Source organism: Thamnophis sirtalis, unplaced genomic scaffold (assembly GCF_051295495.1).
Source record: "Thamnophis sirtalis isolate CommonGarterSnake01/CBP01778 unplaced genomic scaffold, rThaSir2_p1.2 scaffold_1, whole genome shotgun sequence".
NCBI classification, from domain to species: Eukaryota; Metazoa; Chordata; class Lepidosauria; order Squamata; family Natricidae; genus Thamnophis; species Thamnophis sirtalis.
This window is the reverse complement of record NW_028261381.1, coordinates 87,127,615-87,150,645: the sequence shown is the minus strand read 5'-3', so window position 1 is coordinate 87,150,645 and position 23,031 is coordinate 87,127,615. Positions and strand designations below refer to the sequence as shown.

The window sequence follows — 23,031 nt, the reverse complement described above, 5'->3', positions numbered from 1 at the left end:
ATAAGAGGTTAGGACAATTTCATTCTAAATTATTTGCATGGGGGTATTTCGAAAATAATAGCTAAAATACTTTTATAGATAAAATATTCATAAAACCCTAGGCAACAATTAGAGTCTCTGCAGCAGTCTTGATACTTCCACTTATATTCTTTATCTTTAGACACATTTGTCTGCCAGTAGTCTGTCTCTTATTATATCTTTATCCATAATTTTTCCTAATGATATTTAGAAATGGATCATTAAATTTCTGATCTTTCTGAGCAAGTTATCTCATTTTTGCTTGCTTCCTGAATAGAAGTAAGGTGATAATTTAAATTGAGAGTACTCAAAGCAAGGACCCAGCTAACTGAACAGGACTACCCTGTTTAGATCAGGAGTATCTTTCTTTCACATTAGTTTATCAAATTAATTTGCATCCCTAAATAACATACTATCCTACTCAAGAACATTACTCATTATCTGAATCTACAATTTTCCAACATTAAAATATAGTCTGATTACAATCTTAGAGGATAAACCTGATGTGGCTTCTTCACTCTGAAGAAGCAACGTTGTGAAGATTTAGAAATGATTGATGATTCTTCAAGGATTGGAGTGAGTAATCGTCAGAAATTATGTTCCTTATAGCCTCATTTGCCTGACATTTGTTGGTGCAGTAAGTCTTCTAGTTAAAAGAGAGTGTATTATGCTGTCCAAGGTGCTGACTTTTCTTTTATCTTTTCCAGTACCAGGAATTGCATGTTTCTCCAGTATATACACTGACTTCCTTTTGGTTCATAACTAAGCCAGTACAACAAATAATGTCTTACACATAAGAAACGTTGAAGTTGCTATTGTGACTAGTATTACTTATCCTTCTAAATTAACCTTTTCACATTTGATTTTTTTAAAAATGTAACCTGCTTGTAACAATGAGAAAAATATTTAAATTATTAAATCATAAAATGCCTTTATATTTAAAAATACCTGATTCTTTTCTTTGGTAGTTTCAAATAGTAGCATTTTTGGAAGCTTTACTCTGTATGAAGTTGTCAATGTTAAAAGTACAGATAGAAATTTAACAACAATTTCTTAAAAGACTTAAGTTTAAACAATGTCAATAAAAACGGAACCATTTTTCCAGGAAGGGTCTTCAGAAAGGAATCCTGCAAATGTAGATGAAGCAATAGCATTTATCAATATACTGCACACTTTTTCATAGACACTTAAAAGATTCTTTCTCTTTTTAAAGGACGAGCCAACCACTGGTCTGCGATTATTGGTGGATCTCATTCCAAAAACTATGTTCTTTGGGAATATGGAGGATATGCAAGTGAAGGGGTGAAGCAAGTTGCAGAGCTGGGATCCCCAGTTAAAATGGAAGAAGAAATTAGGCAACAGGTAATATATCATATAATCTATTAAAACAAGAAAAGGGATTGTGACTCATTAAAAAAACAGATTGGCAGCAATATTAAAGTAATTAAAGGAGAAGAATTGAGATATTTTGTTATGAAGATTGCCAGTATCTATTCCAGGAAATTTTAACTAAGTTAATTACAGTTTTCTAAGTTAATTACAGGATTTTAACATGTAACATGTAATTAAATAGTTTCTTTAGGCCACATTCTAATTTATTATGTTCATAATGCAACATTGAACCACAGAATTTATCTGTATGTTTAAGTTAGGAGTTTCTATATAACATCTTTAGCTTTGCTTTTTTCCCCCTGACATCAATGTGTGAATTAACTTAAGTATTTACAAAATGCCCAGAGAAAAATCATCACAAGTGAGTGACCATACCATCTCATATTGAAGGGAGGTTCTGTAGGGAAACAAAAACAAATGTGATGGCAGATGGTGTGCAGGGCGTGGGAGAAGTTTGCAATCAATACTGTAATCTTAAATTCTCATATTATTTTCTAGTATGGTATCATATCTGAAGGGAATTAATAGCAACAATTATTTTAGGCTGAACTGGTTGAAGTATCAGATTTCATCTAAATGACAAGATCTTTTCTACATTTTATCTAGGATTTCAGTTCCATTTAGCTTCAAAAGAGTTTTCAAACTGCTTTCTGTTGAGCAATTAATTCTGCCTTTAAGATATAGAGCATACATTTATGAAAAAAAGTCTGTCTAGGAAAAAAATCATACAGTGTTTACTTGCTAAACTTTATTGTCGCTAATAATTTCCATTGAACCAGAAAGAAATGTGGTTGATTCAGTTGTATGCATGATGAAATTTACATCAGATTTGACTTTAGCCAGTTTTTCCTCAAGCTCCAAATATTCATATTACAGTATTCTTAACACTAACATAGTTGGAAGTGGCATATATACCCTTTGCATATATTTATTGTGTTTCCTATTTGAAGGATACAGCAATAGTAATTAAACATTTATATTTAAACTGCATTTGAATTTCATATTTTGAGAATGCATATGCTCGGAAAAACATCCTAGAGCATCCATACATTTTCTCTTCTACCTTTTAGGTGTGGGTACCACATTTTTGAAAATATTTTCCTAAAAAGCAATGTTGGGAAAGAGGTCACATCAATTGATTTTTATCCTGCAGACTAAGGGGCCACAAAAATATTAAAGTCTATTAAAGGCATAAGTAAAAGGAGATGTACATTTTAATCTGTAATCTGTAAATAAATTTATAAATATCATATTTTGAATGTGATGTTCTGATAACAGCAAAGGAATATATCAGGAAAATAATTTGTTGGATTATAGTAAAAATGAAGATAAAGGATGGGTGATCAGAAAATGGCAGAGTAGCAAAATCTGCACGCAGTTGAAGGCAATCTTCACCTAAAGGCTAAATTCTGATATTTGAGATGCATTTGTGGCTTTTTGTCTATGTGTGTGTCTTTAAAGAGTGTTGGTCTGTGTTTCAGGGACCAGAGATTGGAGTATTCCCTCAGGCTATACAAAGATTTTATTGCTAAATGCATCCTGAACTAAAACTTTCTGGAGTGAATTTAAATAGGCATTCATTTTATGTATCCAATGTGAAATGAATGAATAATTGAATTTTTTTGGTCTTCTCCAAGACAGCTCAGCTAAGCAGGAAAAATGTCAATGCTGGATGCTACATTTCTATTAAAGTGAGATACAGTGCTTCTAGTATGATTTTTGTTTTCATTGTCCTCAGGTACATAACATGAACTCTATTTAACCAGAAAATAAAGAGGATGTGTAGCAACATTTAGAATAGCATCTCAGTATCTTCATTCTCTTTTTCTCTTTCCATTTGCCCAATGTTGAGTACTGTATAGTACCAGACTTGAAGGTCTCCTATACTTGCTTCATTCTGCTGGTTATCATTTGGCAGAGCAAGAAAGCATGGAGAAGGATCATATTTCATTAATTATTAGGTGCTCGATATTTCAAAGTCATCTCTGCAGCAATCACTACTAATCGTGGGGGGTGTCACCAGGATCCAAGGCAGCCTGTCTTTGAATACAAATGGTAAAAAAATTCCTGGCTTCAGGACTCTGATTTATGAATTACTTTCTGTGGGTATGATTGTAGTGTTTTACTTGCCTTGGCTTTGGAGTCTCATTTTGAATCTATAGTACTCGATTTTAGAGACCATGATTTTTATTTGGTTTCTCTGTCCTGCTGAAAGTGCTGCCATTTCCGTTAGATGACTCTGTTTCTCTTTTCTTTTTTTATTATCCCCTTGTATCTTTTTTCTCCTGGTAGTGATAATGGCCTTTTTGGCTTTATGGTTTTACTTTACTTTGTGGTCTATTTCCTTAGTACCTTGGAGGGCATTTCATTTTAATTTAGGAACTGCAAAACTGGTGGTTGGAGGGGTTTGTGGTTGGTTTGTATATTTATTTATTCAATTTGTATGGCTGCCCAGCTCAATAGGTAGCTTTGGGCAGACAACAAAATTAAAATAAAATCAAAACAACATCAATAACATAAAAATTAAAATACATAGCCAAAAATATTTAATATCCCATCATCATTGATATAGCTATGAAATGAGTGTCTGCACACAGTTGTGAGCCTGGGTCTTTAGGACTTTGTGAAAGGACAGCAAGGTCCCTTTATGGTAAGTCTTTGAGGATTGTCCATATAATGGGCAACACAGCAGTAACTGGCATTCTTTAGTTGATGGGACATGAAGCATGTCCACCATGTTTGACCAAATTGGATGAGAAATACATGGGGAAAGATGTTAACCTTAAATTGGTTGCCTACAGCTTAAATATATAGCTACACAGTCTTTCTTAATCAATTCTCATGTATTTCTGTAATGGAGTGTGTGGATGATCTTGGAGGACGAAGGAAAAAAAATCTGCTTAGGAACAAAAGGGCTGCAGGAGAACCCTACAGTTGCTTAACAGTCAGAAAAAGAAAATTAGGAAGAATTCATCCTAATTGATCATGGTTAAAAAAGGCGGTAAGAAGTTTGTGCTTTTAGACTTGCAAGGTTCTGTTAATATAGGCTAATAAAGTAGATTTCGCTTATCTAATCATATTTCCTGTCTGATTTACCCAAGAGAGCAGTTTTTGTAGCAAAAATGCATACCCCAAATATATAATGGTGGGCTGGTTTTGAACCATTGTCTTATTTTATTTTCAGAATCTTCGAGAATCTTAAATGGATCTTATCAAAATATTCAGGTTATGTTTTATTTTATTTGTTTTAAGATAATTGTAATTTTTTTCAGTAGTTTTTACATTTTTGATTAATTATTTGTATTAAATTAAGTTTTCATCTTTCTTATCAAATGTTCATAGTTATTTACGCAGAAAAGTGGAATCTTCAAGTAACTTTCATTTTATCAGAGAAAAATACACCTTTATTGTATATTTTCATTTTACATTTTTTACTTTGATCACAAGCATTGCCACAAGATATTTATGTGTGATGGAGTAAATGACCTGGAACTCAAATATGCCCTCCATTCAGCTTTTCTAGACTGACATAATTTTACATTTTGGATGAGTAATTGCTGAATATATAATACCCTTAATCAGAGTTTGAGTTCTCTCTGTCTCTCTCTGTGTGTGTCTCTTTGTCTCTCTGTCTCTCTGTCTCTCTGTCTCTCTGTCTCTCTCTCTCCCTCTCTCTCTCTCTGTCATAGAAAATGAATATAAGCTTGGTAAAATAGATTAGATTTTAAATTAGGAATGAGTTTAGAGACAGAGACCGCTTATATTTATAACTGTAGCTCAGTAATCAATAAAGCCAATATACACTTGTATCACCAGCATGGAAATATATGGATAAATCAATGTTTAGCACATATATATTACATTCCCAACTATCTTCTAAATTGGGATTTCTGGCTAGGACTGCAGCTGATCAGCTGTAAATAGGAAAATATACTTTAGTTAATTTCTATGGTGGTTAGAGAATAAGGGGAAGAGAAAGCTAACACACCCTCTTTGTCCTTTGCATTGAGTATTCTGGAAAAGAAAGAAAAAACTGGACTAGACCTATTGTTTGTTTGATAGAGAAGAACAGTTGTTAGGTATAAAAAGTACAGATAATTATTGACTTATAACAGTTCATTTAGTGTCTGTTCAAAGTTACTACAGTATTGAAAAAAGTGGCCTATGACCATTTTTCACACTTATGACCATTGAATCATCCCCCTGGTCACATGATCAAAATTGAGGGGCTTGGCAACTGACTCATATTTATGGTGGTTGTTGTGTTGCTGGGTCATGTGATCACATTTTGCAAACTTCTGACAAAGAGAATCAATGGGGAAACCAGATTCACTTTGCAGCTATGTTACTAATTTAACTGCTGCAGTGATTCACTTAACAACTCTGCCAAAAAGATTGTAAACTGGGGCAAAAATCAACAATTGTCTCGCTTAGCAACAAAATTTTTGGATTCAATTGTGGTCTTAAGTCAAGAGCTATAAAGCTTATTATCATTATTTCAGATTAACATAATTTATAAAATATGACAGTTTAAAGGATAATTATTTCTGTGTTATTCTATTTTTCTGTTATGGAAATGTAACTTTTCATTTTTATGCTTCTATAAATCCATATAGAATGTAGTCACATAAAATAAATATAAGCAAGCAAGCAAATAAATGAAGTGAGAATAACGGATTTTTTTCTGATTTATAAACCCAACTTTGAATATTATACTGTTGTGTAAGATTTCTAAGTCTTGTCATCTGCAATTAGCATTAAAATGTATTATTAATTTATTGTATTTTTAAAAGACACATATACGTTTCTTCATTTACATCTCTGGATTATACTTTATCTCATCAAAATTGTTTTAAGGTGTAGTGTGGAGATATAAAAATATGGAAAGTATCTTTTTCAAGTTTCAGTCACAATAAAGTCTAGACACAATTTGCTATGCAAATTGTTTGCTAATTATGCACTTTATGGGATATGTAGGAAAGGATACATCAACTATCTCTATACCAATTTATCATTTCAAATTATTCTCTTCAAGTAGGAGGTTGAAAATGAAAAGTATGATTTAAATTTCTTTAAAAAAAACTTTTGAATATAAATGAAATATAAGACAATTATGAGGTTTGTACACACTTTCCTGGAAGTAAGGTCCACTAATTTTTTTTTGTTTTTGTTTTGAGTAAATGTATTTAAGATTGAATTGTTTAAATAACAAGTTTAAATAACTTCCTATAGAATCATTTACAGTTTATTTTTCCACTTCTGTTATGTTTTAAAAATTATTGGGTAATTCTTTTCTGTGTATAGTTTGGTATTTTCTTATTATCAGCATTAACACATTTGGTGGGGTTATTTTTTATCTCTGCTTCTGATAATGGTATTGTTGGAAAGGTATAATGCTTTCTGTTTATTTTGTTTCACACAAAAACCTAAGGTTTTGAGGACATTTTAATTTTATTTTCTTTGAAAAAGTGCTTGCATGATTAACTGGACTGCTTGTTATTGATTGAAGATTAATGCCTTGCAACATTAATTAAAGGTTTCTTTAACTTTCATCGCAACAGCCTTTGTCTGGTGTTTCAGTTTTGATTTGTAAACTATGAGAATGCAAGTTTTTAGAATTCGTATTCTAGATATGTATTACTTATACATAGCTACACTGCAACCTAGTTCACAAATAAACTTTTCCTTGAAAATTTAGCTACTGTGACACATATCTGTTTATATACTGTAGCATCACAATTAATAGCTATGGGAAGTTTCATGTCCTTTCCCTTTTGACATGCATCTGTACTGTTAAATAATTATACTTTCCAAATGTACATTTTAAGGTTGCTAAGACTAATTTGTGATGAACAGACATCAAGATTATAGGATGTTTTAATTTTATTGATAGAAACCTACAAGCTGTTATTATTAAATTTACTTGCTGTCCATTTTGCTGTATGAGGCGACCCTCAGATATAATCCAAAAAATGTTGCCAAATACTGATTTATGGGAAGGAAGGAAGGAAGGAAGGAAGGAAGGAAGGAAGGAAGGAAGGAAGGAAGGAAGGAAGGAAGATAGGTTGGTTGGTTGGTTGGTTGGTTGGTTGGTTCTGTTCAAATATCTAACCACTCTTCCCATTCTGGTTTTCCCCAAACCTACCTTTATTTCAATAAATTATCAAAAGAGAAATATTTCTTTTCAGCATTATTTTGTTAAAAAAACTGCAAATTATTGCAAATTCACTTCATTTTCTGCATATTGCATATTCTTGTAGATCTCAGTTTTCTAGCTGCTACAGGATAGACTGTACATTATGTTCTATATTTAATCATTTAGTCATTTCCTCCCTCAAAACATCCCTTGTCAATATCAAAAATAATGGAACACATGTTGCAAAAATAAAATCATGGCTAAAAAGCTAGAATTGTACTGGGATAAAATCTCAAATTGGTTCCTATAAAGTTAGGTCAACTAGATAAATGAATTCCAGAATATATTGAGCCAAAATGCATATTAGATTTTTACAAAGAAATCTTCATCAGGTATAATGATAAAGTAAACTAAGGGGTAAAAAGAAGAAAAAGTTGTTGACAATTGCGTTTTTTACTGTTTTAAAAATGAATGCACAATATGCAGTAGCATGCTTTGGCACACCCTAGTATGAAAATAGTATAAAATAAAGGGGAGGGTTCTCTGTATGATCCCTTTATTATGAAATGGCATCCCCTGGCCATTAAAAATGGCCCAATCTTGTTAACATTGGAAACAGATTAAAATGGAGCTCCTTTATTTAGCGGGCTCACATCATTGATATATTATATAAATATATATTGCCTTATTTTAGTTTAAAATTGGTTGAATACTTTTTAATTTTAAATGCATTCTACTGGAGATGTTTTAAGTGTACATACACAGCTGAGGGCAAGATGATTGTGGAGGTATGGAAAACAAATGAAACAAGTAATAATTCTCTTTTTCCAATGCAGAATCTGAACATTAGTAATTCGTCCCTTATTTACTTGGTTTCCATATTGTCATATGATGAATACTTGAGAAATCAAGCACATATTTAGGATCTCTTGGGTTAGCTTCATAAAGGTACTAATCATTACATGGAATTAACTTATGTATTTCAAAGCATACCAACAATGAATTGAGGTGAAATGAATCCACAAACCAGTATTTAGCTTACTTAAACAGAAACAATTGAGCTGCTTAAAATGTAGTAAATATTTTATTCATAAATCCTGCCATGTGTGGTTGTCACACATTATTTATTTTTGTTTTGCTTGTACATATACTAGGAAACACAGAATGGTTGGGATTTCATTGTTTATATTGTGAAAAATGGTGGTGTCTGATTATGGCTTGTTTTGGCAGAAAGTAAGGAAGATGAACAATCTGTTTTCCATTAGTCCATCTACCTTTTTAGTGTCCTAAAAAGTACTATCCCACATAGTCCTAAGAAATTGATTGGAGATAGGAAGCAGAACAACCCATAAATACTTGGATGTAAAAGTTCCAGACTTGAACATTTGGGGAAAGAAAATCAGTAAAATCACTTATTGCTATCAAGAAAGCTACATTATTGTGTTCATGAAGTCCCCAGGAATTGAATTTTATTTGAAGGAGATTTTACCTAATGATTCAATTAATATAATGCCCTCTAATGGAGAATGATGAACATTACCTGTTGATAATCAAGATTTGCTATCTATTCCTCTATCCTCAATTAAGAACATTTAGCTGGCTTTAGCAATCACATTATGCATATGATTAGTTCATTTTTCTTCTTATTTTAAAATTATGTATGTGGAAGAACTACATTGTGCTTGATCCTTAATGTGGTCCTTAATATGATATTGCAGCAAGTTTTAGGAGACGAATACTTGTCACATTCTATTCTGAAGTAGGCTGAATAGTAAAATAATAGGGAGAGGTGCTGCAATTCTCTTTAATCTTTTCCCAAAAGGTTTGTTCTATTTTAAGCTTTTATTCTCAAGTACCAGGTGTCTTCCTGATATTTGAAACACTCTCATTGGCTTCAGTTGTGAAACTTCATTGATTACAACCTGGATATAGTTAAGACACAATATAGTTGCACAAAACTTACAAGAATTTAAATCCAGCTGCAGCATGAAGGGGACAGATATTGTAAAATTAGAAACTTCCTGAATATATTGCATTTGCCCAAGCTCATCTCAGCTCTTTCTAGTCCCTTAAGAAAAATAGCCCTCAATAATTACTGTATTACTAAGGATGTAAGCCACTGGTGGCTCAGTGGCTAAGACACTTTGTTGATCAGAAGGCAGTTCAGCGGTTCAAATCCCTAGCACCGCCTAACGGGGTGAGCTCCCATTACTTGTCCTAGCTTTTGCCAACCTAGCAGTTTGAAAGCACGTAAAAAATGCAAGTAGAAAAATAGGGACCACTTTGGTGAGAAGGTAACAGTGCTCCATGCGCCTTCGGTGTTGAGTCATGCTGGCCACATGACCATGGAGACGTCTTCAGACAGCGCTGGTTCTTAGGCTTAGAAATGGAGATGAGCATTGCCCCCAGAGCCAGAAAATGACTAGCACACATGTGCTGGGGAACCTTTACCTAATTACCGTACATTGTGTTTAGCCTCCATAAAATTTTCTTACTTAAAACAAAATGTATGATTTGGATCAGGAATGTCTCATGCAATTAACACAAATACTTTTAATACTTTCTGGGATGATATGAGGTGGTGGCAGCAGGAAAACCAGTTGAACACATCTTGGTTTGGTTTTATTGGACTTATATGCTGCCCTTCTCCCAAAGGACTCAGGGCGGCATACAACATAAAAACACATATGACAAAAGTTTAAAAAGATTAAATAGGAAATCCAATAACCTTCAATTGACAATTTAAATCAAATTTAGGATTAAATTAAAATTAACAATTTAAATTAATAATTTAATTTATTCTATTCAGGCCAGACTGGCTTGCTAAAAAAGTCAACTTTTTAGGGTGCACCGGAAGGACCAGAGGTCGGGGATTATGCGAAGCTCCAGGGGCAGCTCATTCCAAAGGGAAGGCGCTCTCACAGAGAAGGCTCTCTCCCTGGGGGTTGCTAACCAACACTGCCTGGCCGACGGCATCCTAAGGAGGCCAACTCTGTGGGATCATACTGGACATCTTGCTATATGAACATACATTTCAGTTTGCCCTGGGACAATGTAAGCCAAATTGAAGCACTGGTGCAGAAACGGTACCACCAGGAGACGTTTTGCAAAGTTTCATGCTAACCAAGGTGTATGATTGAAAGAGAGACAAGTATGTTAATTTTAAAGTCCCACTGATTTATTGGATGAAAAGTAGGTATGGCAGTTGGATTTATTCTCAGAAAAGTAGGTATGGCATTGAAGCCTTTCAGGTGAACCAGGTTGAAATGAAAGGAGCCCTCCCACCCACAACCTATCTTATTATGTACAGTGACTGAGGGGGAATGAAAAAAAATATGTTGAATGTTGTTATAGAGAAGCAAGTGGACTTTATCTGTTTATGTAGCATAAATGAGTATACTAGATAGGAGACTGGAAACTTGGAGAACAGTTGGACAGGAATCAAAGCCTTCATTATTTTTCTAGTTTTCTTGAAAAGTCTCCACCAATTTGCACTGTAAAACATGTATCCTTGTTGAAAATTGCTACCTTTTAAAATACCGAATTTCATTTTGATGCAATGAACCCAAGATTGGCAGGCAAAATATCATTGCCAGGTTCAGATAAATATTTTTATGCTTCAGAATCCCTTAAAGTTGCCAATATATGGTGAGAGTTAAGCCAAACTCTGTGTGATATCTTCTAATGTTGCTATATTTCTCAAAGAATCTGATCAGTTTGTTAAAAGTAAAATATTAGGACCTTTCATGCAACTGGATCTTTTGGGAATATGGACTCCTTGGTGAAAGTATTCATGAGGCAAAATAATAATTCCTTCTACCTGTTGGTTTAAAAGGTGGGATGATTTTCTCCATCCAGAGAATCTTCCAGAATTATGAACTTCAGTTCCCAGAGTTCTGAATGCCAGCATGACTACTGCTGAGACTATCCTGAGAAAGGTCATATCTGGGCATGCCCAGTTCAAAGAATTTTGAGGTAGAAAAAATTGAGCTGTTTGTTCACTTTGGATTCTACAGCAGATTTTCTTAAGTGCTCAGTAAAGTTGTAGGCCTGGTGTAATTTAATCTATTTATGTTCTCATTCAGGGAAGCATCGACAAATTAAGCTTCATAGATTGCGACTAGAGTGGCTCTGCGAATGAAATTACATACAGTATTGTGCAATTTTGGATTAGAAATTATAAAAATCCATCTTGTAAAAGTGTGAAAGCAGTCACACTTGATTCTAATCAACTTTTTAATCAGTGTAGTGGCACTATAATAAGACTGTGTAGAATCCTGAGAGTGTCTGTTTGCAACTTCTTAAAGCAGTTGTGCCTTTCTTTTCCTGGAATTGTGTTGATTCTTTTTTTAAGAAACAAATCTGAAGGACTATAAAGATTATGCTGTGAGATGAACAGTTTTGAAACCAAAATGCTGGTCCTTAGCTTTTCTCTTTCAGATTTGACTATCATCGAATATTTAAAATGTGATGGTTTTATATGGATGTTTCTATGTCCTTTTGTGTGTGTGTGTGTGTGTGTGTGTGTGTGTGTGTGTGTGTGTGTCTAAGTCATTCTTGATGATTGCCTTATAGTCCTTAATTTTCTTGACAAGGTTTTTCAGAACAAATTGTCATTACCTTCCTCCTAGGGTTGAGAGAAAGTGACTAGTCCAAAGTTACCTAGCTGACTTTGTCCCTAAGGCAGAATTAGAATTGACAATATCCCAGGTTCTAGACTGACACCCCTAACCACCATACCAAACTGGCTATTAATATTCACTATGAATTGAGGCATCAAGAAATACTCCTTTAGAAGGATTCCACATATTCTTCCAGATTTATTTTCCCTGGAGGAATGGAAGTAGGATGTACAGTAGAAGCACCGAGAAAGCTTAAATTAATTCTGATGTACAGAATTGATTAATTAACTAATTAATCAGTTACATCTCCATAGTTATAATATAAAAGCAAATGAAAGATGTGAAAGCCAGCTGGGTGACTTTGGGCTAATCATTCTTAGCCCAACCCATCTCATAGTGTTGCTGTTGTATGGAAAATAGGAGGAGGAAGGAGTATTAGGTATGTTCACCATCTTGAGTTATTATAACACATATAATGAAGGCAGGATATAAATAAATAAATGTCTAGCCTGCAAGCTGTGCTTGATTTATATAATAAGCAACGTTTGCACTATCCATGGAACATCTTATAAACAATGAAACTGTGTTTTGTTTTCCTTATCAATTGTTTCCTTTTCTTTCTTTCTTTTTTGTTATATACTCATATCCCATGTGACTTTGCAGCACTCAAATGTTTGCAAAATTTACCAAATGATCGGAAATGATTTAATTAGCTATGATACACAGAGTGTGAAAATTCTCTTGGCCATTCCTCAGTCATTTCTGGCAATGATCAGAATATCATGAGCAGCGGAAAGAAAATCTTCATTTCTTCATCCTAGAGTCTTGGCTGTTGTGTGAAACAATAATTAATGAGGCAAGTCACTTGTTATTGCTCTTCTATAAGCCATGACTGCAATTCTTCCCAATTTCTGAGGGAAACCAATAAAATTTGTTATAAACCAAGTACAAAGTTCATGGTGTGTCAAATCAGCATTTCCCCTGTCAAAATTTGTAGTTACAACCAATTATATATTGAAATATTTCATATGATAGAAGTGAAGGAGACACATGTATATCCCAAATTCATAGTAAGAATCAGAAAGAAATAATCATATAAGTACATTTTGGCAGATCTCAAAATTAAAGCTGATGGCTTCTTTATAATGCCTTTTAAAATCCATGTAAAAAGTCATGTGCATATTGTTAATAACTTTTCCCTAATACAATCTGTTTCAGTTGTCAAAAGGTAACACTTTGAGGGACCCAATGGTCTTCATCCAGCTGGAGGTGGCTGTGGATTGATGACCTCCCCCCTCATTCTCTATTCTCCACCCATCGATCTTCTGTTATCATATTGATGTTTTCTCTTTGTTTTATTTTTATTGTTTATTTTATTGTTTTATTATTTGTTTAAACTTCTTTTCATTTCTTGCTTTTTATTGTTGTAAACTGCCTAGAGTAGCCACATGGTGAAATGAGTGAACCGGCAGTAACGCCAGCTGAAAGCCACCCCTGATATGTATGTATATAGCATGTGTATATGTGTGTTATGTATGGATAAAGGTAAATATGTGCTTTCTTTTGAGAGCAGGTAACAGAATTTCATTTTTAATGTGTGCCAGTGTGCTCACAGTAAAAAATGACAATAAAGGCTATCTTATGGATTCCCGATGTTTTTCTTACACCCAGCCCTCTAAATGTTCCTGTTTTGAGAGTTTGGCTGATTTAAATACAGATATTAAATAAACTTAGGTGTATGAGGCATTCTTTGGTTATAAGGAAATAGTGTGCCTTCTAAGATAAAATCAATTCATTTATTTTTTTAAAAAAAGATCTCCCTCCCTTTAAAAAAGAGAGATATCCCAGCTTTGTGCAGCTGGTGGGAATTTCAGCAATGTGATGTGGGTTTTTGAAAAAGTTGCTGCTGGGTAGGCTGCTCCTTTTACAAAGTAATTGTCACTGAGGGGCATAATGAGTTTCCAAGCTTCAACTCGGCAAAATGCTATTTTGTTTACAGAATACTCCACACTGTGCCTATGGGTTTATCTCGCTTCTGTTGCTGAGGGGCCCTTTCAAGACAAAAGTATTGGGCTCCAGCCATCTATCATATTCATTTCTAAGAAAGCCTTTGGGATCCAGCACATACTTGAATATAAGGGTAATTGTAGAGGCTGGTGCTTTGCTTATTAGCATGCCAACCACCATTATTTTATCTATAAAAGATTGTGTGCGCTGGAGAGTCTGCAAATTGGAACCACCCCTACCGGTTGTCTAAATGACAATCTAAGTTGTAAAACAAAATATTTTCCTTGTTGCCGTATCATGTGGCATTTTCTATTGCTGCTTATGTATACATGTGTGCATTATTATTTTTTTCCTTCAAAAGAGCAAGGAGCTACATTTTCCCTTTATTTATTATTGTGATTCCAGTAATAGAAGGAGCCTAATTAATTCCGGGCAAACTTCTGTTCTTTATAGAGCATAACCTTTGTGTTGTGGGTTTTACTTTGTCAGCCAGAGCAATTGCATCTTCCAATCGATAAACTTAAAATTGGTTCAGTGGTTAGTATAGTCTCTAATTGGTAGTGGGAGAGCATAATAGGTCTGAATAAATTTCTCAGCCAGGGAGAAATCATGTTCGGGCTAGTAAAACGACTAAATATCTGAAAATATCAAAACACACACACACACACACACACACACACACACACACAAACTGTTTTTCAATTAGTTTTTCACTGCATTCTCCAATCAAAAAGCAGATTGCAAAAATGGGTTAGACCAGGGTTTTTTACATGTTATGGTTTCTATTTTCATACACAGATTGATTGGGAAAATAGTTCTTTTACAATACGTATTGTGGTATATGGAAATCACACCAAGAATTTAAAAGGTTGCATTATCCAGCCCTTAAAATCAGGGATAATTGAGGAATGTTTTAAACTTTGTAAAAAAAAAAAAAAAAAAGAAAGAAAGAAAGTGGAATTTTTTAAAATCATTTTTGATATTGGCCATAGGATAAACTATATAAATAAGCAATATAAATTTAAAAGTTTATTGCTAGAGACTTAACTATTTTAAGTGATTTCATCCTAAAGCTTTAATTTCAGAAGCATGTAAACTAATGCTACATTGGCAAGTAAAGGCTAGGTTTACAAGATCTATTTTGTGATCAATTTATAAGACAGTGTCCTTTTTTCAAGATTTTTAAGATATGTTTGGGGGGGCTTGATGAAAATGAAAGAGTTAAGGAATAAAGTGCCTCTCTAAAGATGCTGAGCTCAAGAATTTGGGTTCAGTAGAAAAGCAGTTGTTCACAAGTGGCTTTGCACTCAAATACACAAAATCCTATTTGTTGTTTTTCTGGTTTCTATTGTTGTAGGATTAAGCACTGGAAATGCTTGCCAATCAACCATGGAATTGCTGTCAAATCCTAATCTGATGGAATGTCACTTTGCGGTTTTATATGTATAGAAAGAAGAGTTTAAATCAGTTATATTCTCCCTCTGCTAAGAATGTGTCCATATTTATTTCAAGACAGATACATGTGTGGCCCTGGAGAGGAAAAGAGAGAGAGACAAAAGTAATCCATTAATCTCAATCCTGATGGTTAGGAATATCTTGGAACCATTGGAGAATGAGGAATATATTCATATCAAGTTATGAAAATATCTTTGTAAGATATTTTATCTTAATGAGTTCAGGAGAAACTCAACAAGAAGGAAAGCCAAGAAAATATAGGTCAAACAAGAAATAGGTAATGGACTATGATTTAAAGGCAGCTGGGAACTTTTGTCTTTCACCAACCAGAGAATGTTACTTGCATTCTGATTTTTATACAATTGATGCCTACTCAAAAATTCTATATGTAAGTGATAGTCTTGGTAATCTAACTGTAGCACCTACTGCACAGGGAATTGCACGCTGCAAATGTTTTCACACATTTAAAATACTAGATTTACCATTCAGAAATAAAAGAGCATATGATCTGCCACTCTGCATGGGGATATATGTTTATACACAAACACTCTTTTCAGGATAACCTCAGTACTCTAGCCCAGATATTTTAAACAAGAGGAGTAAAATTATGATAATCTATCATCAGTTTTGTGGAGTAGGCAGGAGCAAAATTTTCAGATTTTCTGCCTCCTTCTCCCAACCATTGGGAGGTTTGTAGGAATAGACTTAAGGAACAAAATGAATGTAGTATGAATGTTTGGAGTTTAAATCAGTAATCACTAATCTCACTGTTTAAGGTCTCAGCTTTCCCTTTTGACTCCCAATAACAATAGCAGAGTTTTTCTTTTGGAAAGTAGCCATTAAGATGCTGTACAAAACTATGATGTGTACAATTTTAAAGGTAGCCAAAGATTTACTCCCTTGCATTAGTTTGTACGTGTATACACATGACTTTAGAAAAGGTATAAAGCATGAGAATTTGAGAATTCAAAGTACAATTTGCACTGATCTTTCTTCTTATGAATGTACTTCCGAAGATCACTCTTATCATAATGTATTATGTCTGATATGTATTGGTTGTTGAAACCAAGTGTACCCTGGCAGTTGCACAATCTGAGTGGCTCACATTTGGCAGTGCTCTGCAATTAGTTCCTAAGAACATAAAGTTGTCTAGACTCTTTGGAAGCAAAGCCTGACCTTGTCAAAATATTTGTAAACCTTAATAAGCACTTGGCGCTCACACAGCTCTCCTGGATGTAACACAAATACTGAAATCAGTTTCTTTCATATGCTAAGTACATTGCTGTCATTTGTAACTCTGGAAAAGTACTGAACAGGACTTTGCTCTGCTGCCGGCCATGTTCAGGCTTTGCTTTGATGGATATGTAATGAACACGTGTTTGCCTCTTGGAGATGGAGCATGTGCTCACCCCATGGTGATCAGGTGTTAAATGGGCCTGCACTGAATGCGTAGAATTCAGGGTGAAAAAAATCAAAGTAGTAATCTAAAAACTCAAAACATTTTCCCAATATCCGTTGTGTCTTTTTGTATAATTAGCTAACTGTTTGCTATTCCAGCACCATTTGGGTCTGCTTCCACCTAGTAACATGGGTAATGACTTCTGTTTCTTCCATTGCACTTGCCTCATTTGAATCTGTGATGCATATCATACTGAATACAGATGCTCTTCATTCATGCAGAATACATTTCAGCTGGATATTCTTCTGAAGGAACTCTCTTTTCCTAGCTATACTCCCCCAAAAAATGGAAACCTCTCTTTTTGGTCCAGTTAGCCAGTTATGTATTTCAATGGTGGGTTGCTAATATTTTTACTACTGGTTCGGGCACGCTTGTGCATTTGCACAGGGGCATGATGCTTCTGCGCATGTGTAGAAGTATCCAGGCAGGTGGGAGGAGCCTCCTGCCACCGCTACTACTGGTTCACTTGATCCAGGCCAAACCAGGAGCATCCCATCTCTGATATATATGATCAAATCAACTGCATGAAAGTTGCCTTCGAGAATTGATTTTATCTTTTCTTGGACAGCTTTGCCAAGAGAACCTAAAATTCTTCTAACTGCTAATTCTTCTTTCAGAGGAGATTTGTTTGTTGTCTTTCATGAGAACAGAAATGCTTCTGAAACATTGAGAATCTAGGATTATTCAAGCCATTTGAGTTATTCTTATGGAACCTAATGCCTACTAGTGAATCAGATTCTCCCAATAGGTTTGTAAAAAGAAGTAAAGATCCTTTAATGCTATTTCTTTTAAAAAGGTTAGGTACTTGTGACAAGGTAATTACTGTAGAGTATAACAAAGTAACCACAGATTCACATATCAGTTCATATTACAAAGCACCAATGATTTTGTGTTTTGCCGTACATAACACATCTTTCACAGAAGAAAACAGCATGTCAGGTAAAAGACTCTAATGATAATCTTCTCTCTGATGAAAAAATATTTCTGTATGCAGGAAATAATTTTTACAGAAAGGTCAAACATTTGATGCATCACACAGAATGTGAACTACAGTCACATTTTGCACTTGATGTAAATTGAAATGAAGAATGAATCCTATTGTTTTCAGGCAACTGATGCATAGCTAGTTAACCTGATTTTTATAGAAGTTGCCAAAAATATTAATGTTGAGCTGAGATGAATTAAATATTAAAACTCCAAAAAAATTTAAAAAGGAAGTGATGGTGAATTATGTTAATTAGATGTCAGAGGACATTTGCCTTTCTTGAAAAAGGCTGACATGGATTTTAAAAAGATTGTAATGCTTAAAAGAACCAAGAAGATAAAACATTTGAAATTCTGAACCAATGAAAGTTTCACATTCACATTATGAGTTAAATTACATGAATGAAAAGCTTAATGCCTCAAGCAGAATATAAGGCCTCTTTCCATAAAACTAATTGAAAAGCAGAGACAGTACCCCAGAGATGAGCAGGTAGACAAAAAGTAAGAACCATGCACTTGTACTCGGGGGATGTTGTGAAACAGAATTTCATGAAAGATATAACTTCAATCATCCATTCTTTTAAAAGCACGATTGAATAGGGAATAAGTGTGGCAGAGATGGGAAATATATATGTGAATGGAGAATGACTCCAAGCTTGATAGGCAATGATGATATGAGTGACCAAAGTTTCAGTCATGAGAAGTGCAAGGTTAAAACTGAACTAAGCCTATTATTTTGTATCTATTTACTTTATTATTTATTTAAAACATTTATATAGCTACCCATCTTTCAACCAACTATGGGAAGCTCCCAATTAAAAAAAAAACCCCACCACCAAATCACTTAAAACTATAAAATACAATGGATTAAAATGTAAAAAAATTGATAAAAACCTGGTGCCAGTCAATTCTAATGTGCACCCAGTATGTGATATAAAAAGGGAAATTGGCATGAACTATAAAGCAACAGTAAAAAATATTTTTCTTGAAATGTCTGTAATTGTAAATAAACAGAAATTGAAAGGATACAAGATTACCAGAAGTGTATTTTTCTTTTTAAGCACTGAACCATGCTTAGACAATATCTTCAAACTCCTAACATTATAGAGTTTGCTTTATAAACCCCTTGATACATATTTTTAACATTATTTGGGCAGAGGTTTCATTATTGTTTCATTTCGTTCTTAATTTAATTGTCTGAGAGCAGTTTTATAGTCTTTAAGGGCAACGTCTGCAGTATGACATTGACGGAGCACAGTCATTTCATTTGCAAAGCAGTTTTTAAACTTGTTGAATAAAGACAATTTCTGAAAAACTGATGCCCTTGCAGGTTTTTTTAAAAAGGGAAAGAAAGGATGCTCTGACACTGAAATATATGGCGCAAATGTATCAAGAAGTTATTTGCCTGAAGGATTAAAACAGATATAAGAATGAACAGAGGGTATTGTAATATAAATGGATGAAGCATTTTCATTAACTTCTGAATATAATCTCATTGGATTCCTTTTGAAAGACAGTAAAGGCAGTTTTATCTAAAGGCTATCCTGTTCACACCTGGATGGTCCGATTCCAGAAACTCTAGTTTCTGTTTCTCACACAATTAAAGTTGCAAAGAACAAAGTTGCTTAATTTTTTCCACCATAAATCTTTAGAATTAAGTAGTAACTGGATTCCGCAGAGAGTAAAAATAAATTTGCAGCAGAATTTGCAATATCAAAATTCCAGGTTGCAGTTAACCTAGGCAATAGCAGTTCTGACAATATGGCAGGTTCAAAAATAACAATATAGTTTGTATAGTGCACAGTGTAGCGAGCTTTTGCTATTGTTATTTGTCTCCATGAGGATAAGGTACATCGAACAAGGTTTTTTGAAACCCAAACCAAGAATCGGGACTAAAAACTTTCTGGTTACTGGATGCGAAACTGGCTCTTTTCCCTTCCCCAGAAGAATATATTCAGGCTCTAAGTTCCAAAAATTAGAAGGTAACAACTGGAGCTGAAACAGTGTTTGGTGCTATGGGAGCAGTAAAACGGAAGCAAGAAGTAATCTGCAGAATGTTTTGTTTTAAGTAATGCAGTCCTCACTGTTCTGCTAGTCAGAAGGTTGTGTGAATTGAACCAAGAACTCTTCTGTGCTTAGAAGAGTTTTAACTCTTGACTTTTTGCTTCTATGCTTGGTTGTAGATACATTTTTTTGTCTCATGGAATATTGGGATATTTTCATCAGGGTAAATGTACTTTTAATATTATGCTGCTACTTTCTATTTATGAAACCAGACATTTGCTGAGTTGCAGATAAATAAATTAGAGGATGGAGGGAAGGAGGGGGAGAGGAAGAGGGAAAGATCACAAACATATACATTCTTATGTTTTTTTTCCCAGTTTTATATGTCTGCTTTCTATGGAATGTAAGGATCTGAATATAATTTTACAATCTTTTTGTCCAGATTTCTATTTCAGCATAGTGGAATAATAATATTTTGAGATAAATTACTGTTTTAGGTCAAAAAGGCTTTTGAGAACTGAAGCAAACTTTGAGAATAAAAAATTAGTTTAATGCAGGACTTCAGGATCAGACCATTTTGGATGCCTATGATTGATGAAATGTAGTAAGAAATGATAGGGTTCCTGGAATTTTCATTCACCGAGCCTCTTTTGAGCAATTTTATCCAATTGCTTGTACCTCAATGCAGAAAGTGTTTGTATGACAACCACACTTCATTAATTACAATTTTTATTAGAACTGAACCCAGTTACATGCCCAAATAGTTTTCCAGTGAGTATATGAAGACAGAGAAAAATAAAAAATGAAAATAGTCAAGGGATGATGTTTGAATAAGGGATTCAGTGGCTCAGTGGCTAAAACACTGAGCTTGTTGATCAGAAAGGTCAGCAGTTCAGTGGTCCGAATTCCTAACATCACAAAACAGAGTGAGCTCCCATTACTTGTCCCAGCTTCTGCCAATGTAGAAGTTCAAAAGCATGTAAAAATGCAAGTAGAAAAATAGGAACCACCTTTGGTGGGAAGGTAACAGCATTCTGTGCACCTTTGGCTTTTAGTCATGTCGGCCACATGACCATGGAGACGTCTTCATATAGCGATGGCTCTTCAACTTTGAAACGGAGATGAGCACCATCCCCTAGAGTTGGGAATGACCAGCATATAAGTGCAAGGGGAACATTTACCTAATATTTGAATTGAAAAAATTAATCTCTTAATCTTGCTGTCTATTAGAGGCATCCTCCTTTTTTTCTTCCTCTGCAATATTCTCCATCCCAAAGGAAAGTTGTCCTGGAGTGCACTAGGAGAACTATAAAACAAAGCAAAAACTTAATAGAAGATTTTAAAAGAAATACAATGCAATAACATGCAGCACACCTCGATTTAATCATAAACCTCTCTACCAAGTGCTTCTTTGGGGAAAGGGAGATTAAAAAAAGGTAAGGAGGCAATCATGGTGGGACTGTCTGAGCTCCATTGGGGTTTTATTTTTTGACATTTCACACCTGTATAAAGGTTAAGGGTTTCAATTGCATTTTGAAATCATCTTTCCTGCTTTGATCTACTATGTGGTTGAAACTGCTCCCAACCACAATAAAAACATTCAAAGCAACTTTTCCACCTCCTGAATGGATTCTTTTTGTATGATGAAAGTTTTCCAAGAAATACTATTTAAAAGTGGGTTGAATGGTGTGGTAGAACTGTAGTTGCTTTCTAATCTCAAGAGTGCAGGCCTGCGGTCTGAATAATGTTATCTGTACCTGTGTATGTTGAAGAATATTATGCAAATTACAAATAGTCTGATCTTGGAATAATGTGCCAATCAGGTTTTATCTCTGTGCCAGATTTCTCATCTCTCTGAATATTGCAATAATTTTATCGGTCTATTGTTGGAAGTCTCAGCATATCAATATTTGTATGTTTGAAAGAAAAATAATAATTTAAATGCAAAAGTACAAATTGTATGCTCATTAAATTAAATTTTTAAATTGGCATTCTTTGGGGATTTTTTTTCCTTTCAAAGTGAAGATTGCTGGAGAAACAAAATGGAACACAATTAGGAAGAAAAACGTCAAATTTGAGTGCCTTTCAAATGAAAAGATTAGCTCATTCACGTGTATTGAATACATAATCAATTAACATTTTAAAAAGCAACAGAAAATTGGGTGGAGGTTTATAAGCACTTTGATACTCTTCTAAATGGAAAGTTTGGGACAAAAATGGAATTTCATAAAAAGTCATTGTAGCATTAATTAATCCTGTTGTTAAAAGTGATCATTTGGGATTTCCTGAACATTCTTCCACTTGTATGTCAGTAAATCAAGAACAATCTCTTCACAATTATTTGAACAGATTGCTCGGTACTGACTAGAAAAAACATCAATTTGCACAAAATGTTTCAGAGAGAAAGATAATTATTTTCAAAATCTTGTCAAAAGAGATAAAGGATAATATATCACAAATGTACATTTTAAACAAAGTATCCAGGTATTCCAACATGTTTTATAATATGTGTTTTTATTGGCAATCCAGTTCCAGTTCCAAGTTGCTAAAATAGCCAAGTTTTAGATAAGCAGACATTATGCTGGCGGAGTCTATGTTAAATCCAAGCGCTCTAAATAAGGGAGAGGATTTTCAGGAGAAGATGCTCCCATTGACAGTAACTGCTTGAAATTATTTAGGATTCTATTCTAGAAACCCATTTATGGCCACCATCTCCATAATAGTCCTTCATATACCTCAATTTATGAAAACAAAACAAAATACTTACACTTACTTACAAAATACTACTCATCTCCTTTCTGCCAAGGGAGTTAAGAAATAGTTAACAACATACCAGCAAAAGTAAGAAGAAAAATATTTTGTTCTAGCAAACCTAGAGATTCTTTTTTTCTTGCTCTCTCTGTCTCTCCAACATCACTATCCTTGTGGTTGGGGTATATCATGATTATCATTTC

General features: G+C 34.1%; 1 protein-coding gene across 1 annotated transcript in view; it reads left to right on the top strand.

Moving 5' to 3' along the window:
• The window catches only part of SPON1 (spondin 1), a 313,958-nt gene that overhangs the window by 119,687 nt on the left and 171,240 nt on the right, over positions 1-23,031 (top strand). The window contains exon 6 of the mRNA XM_087718428.1: positions 1,232-1,380. Coding sequence (XP_087574554.1) covers positions 1,232-1,380 — 149 coding nt within the window. The remainder of the gene's footprint in view (positions 1-1,231; positions 1,381-23,031) is intronic.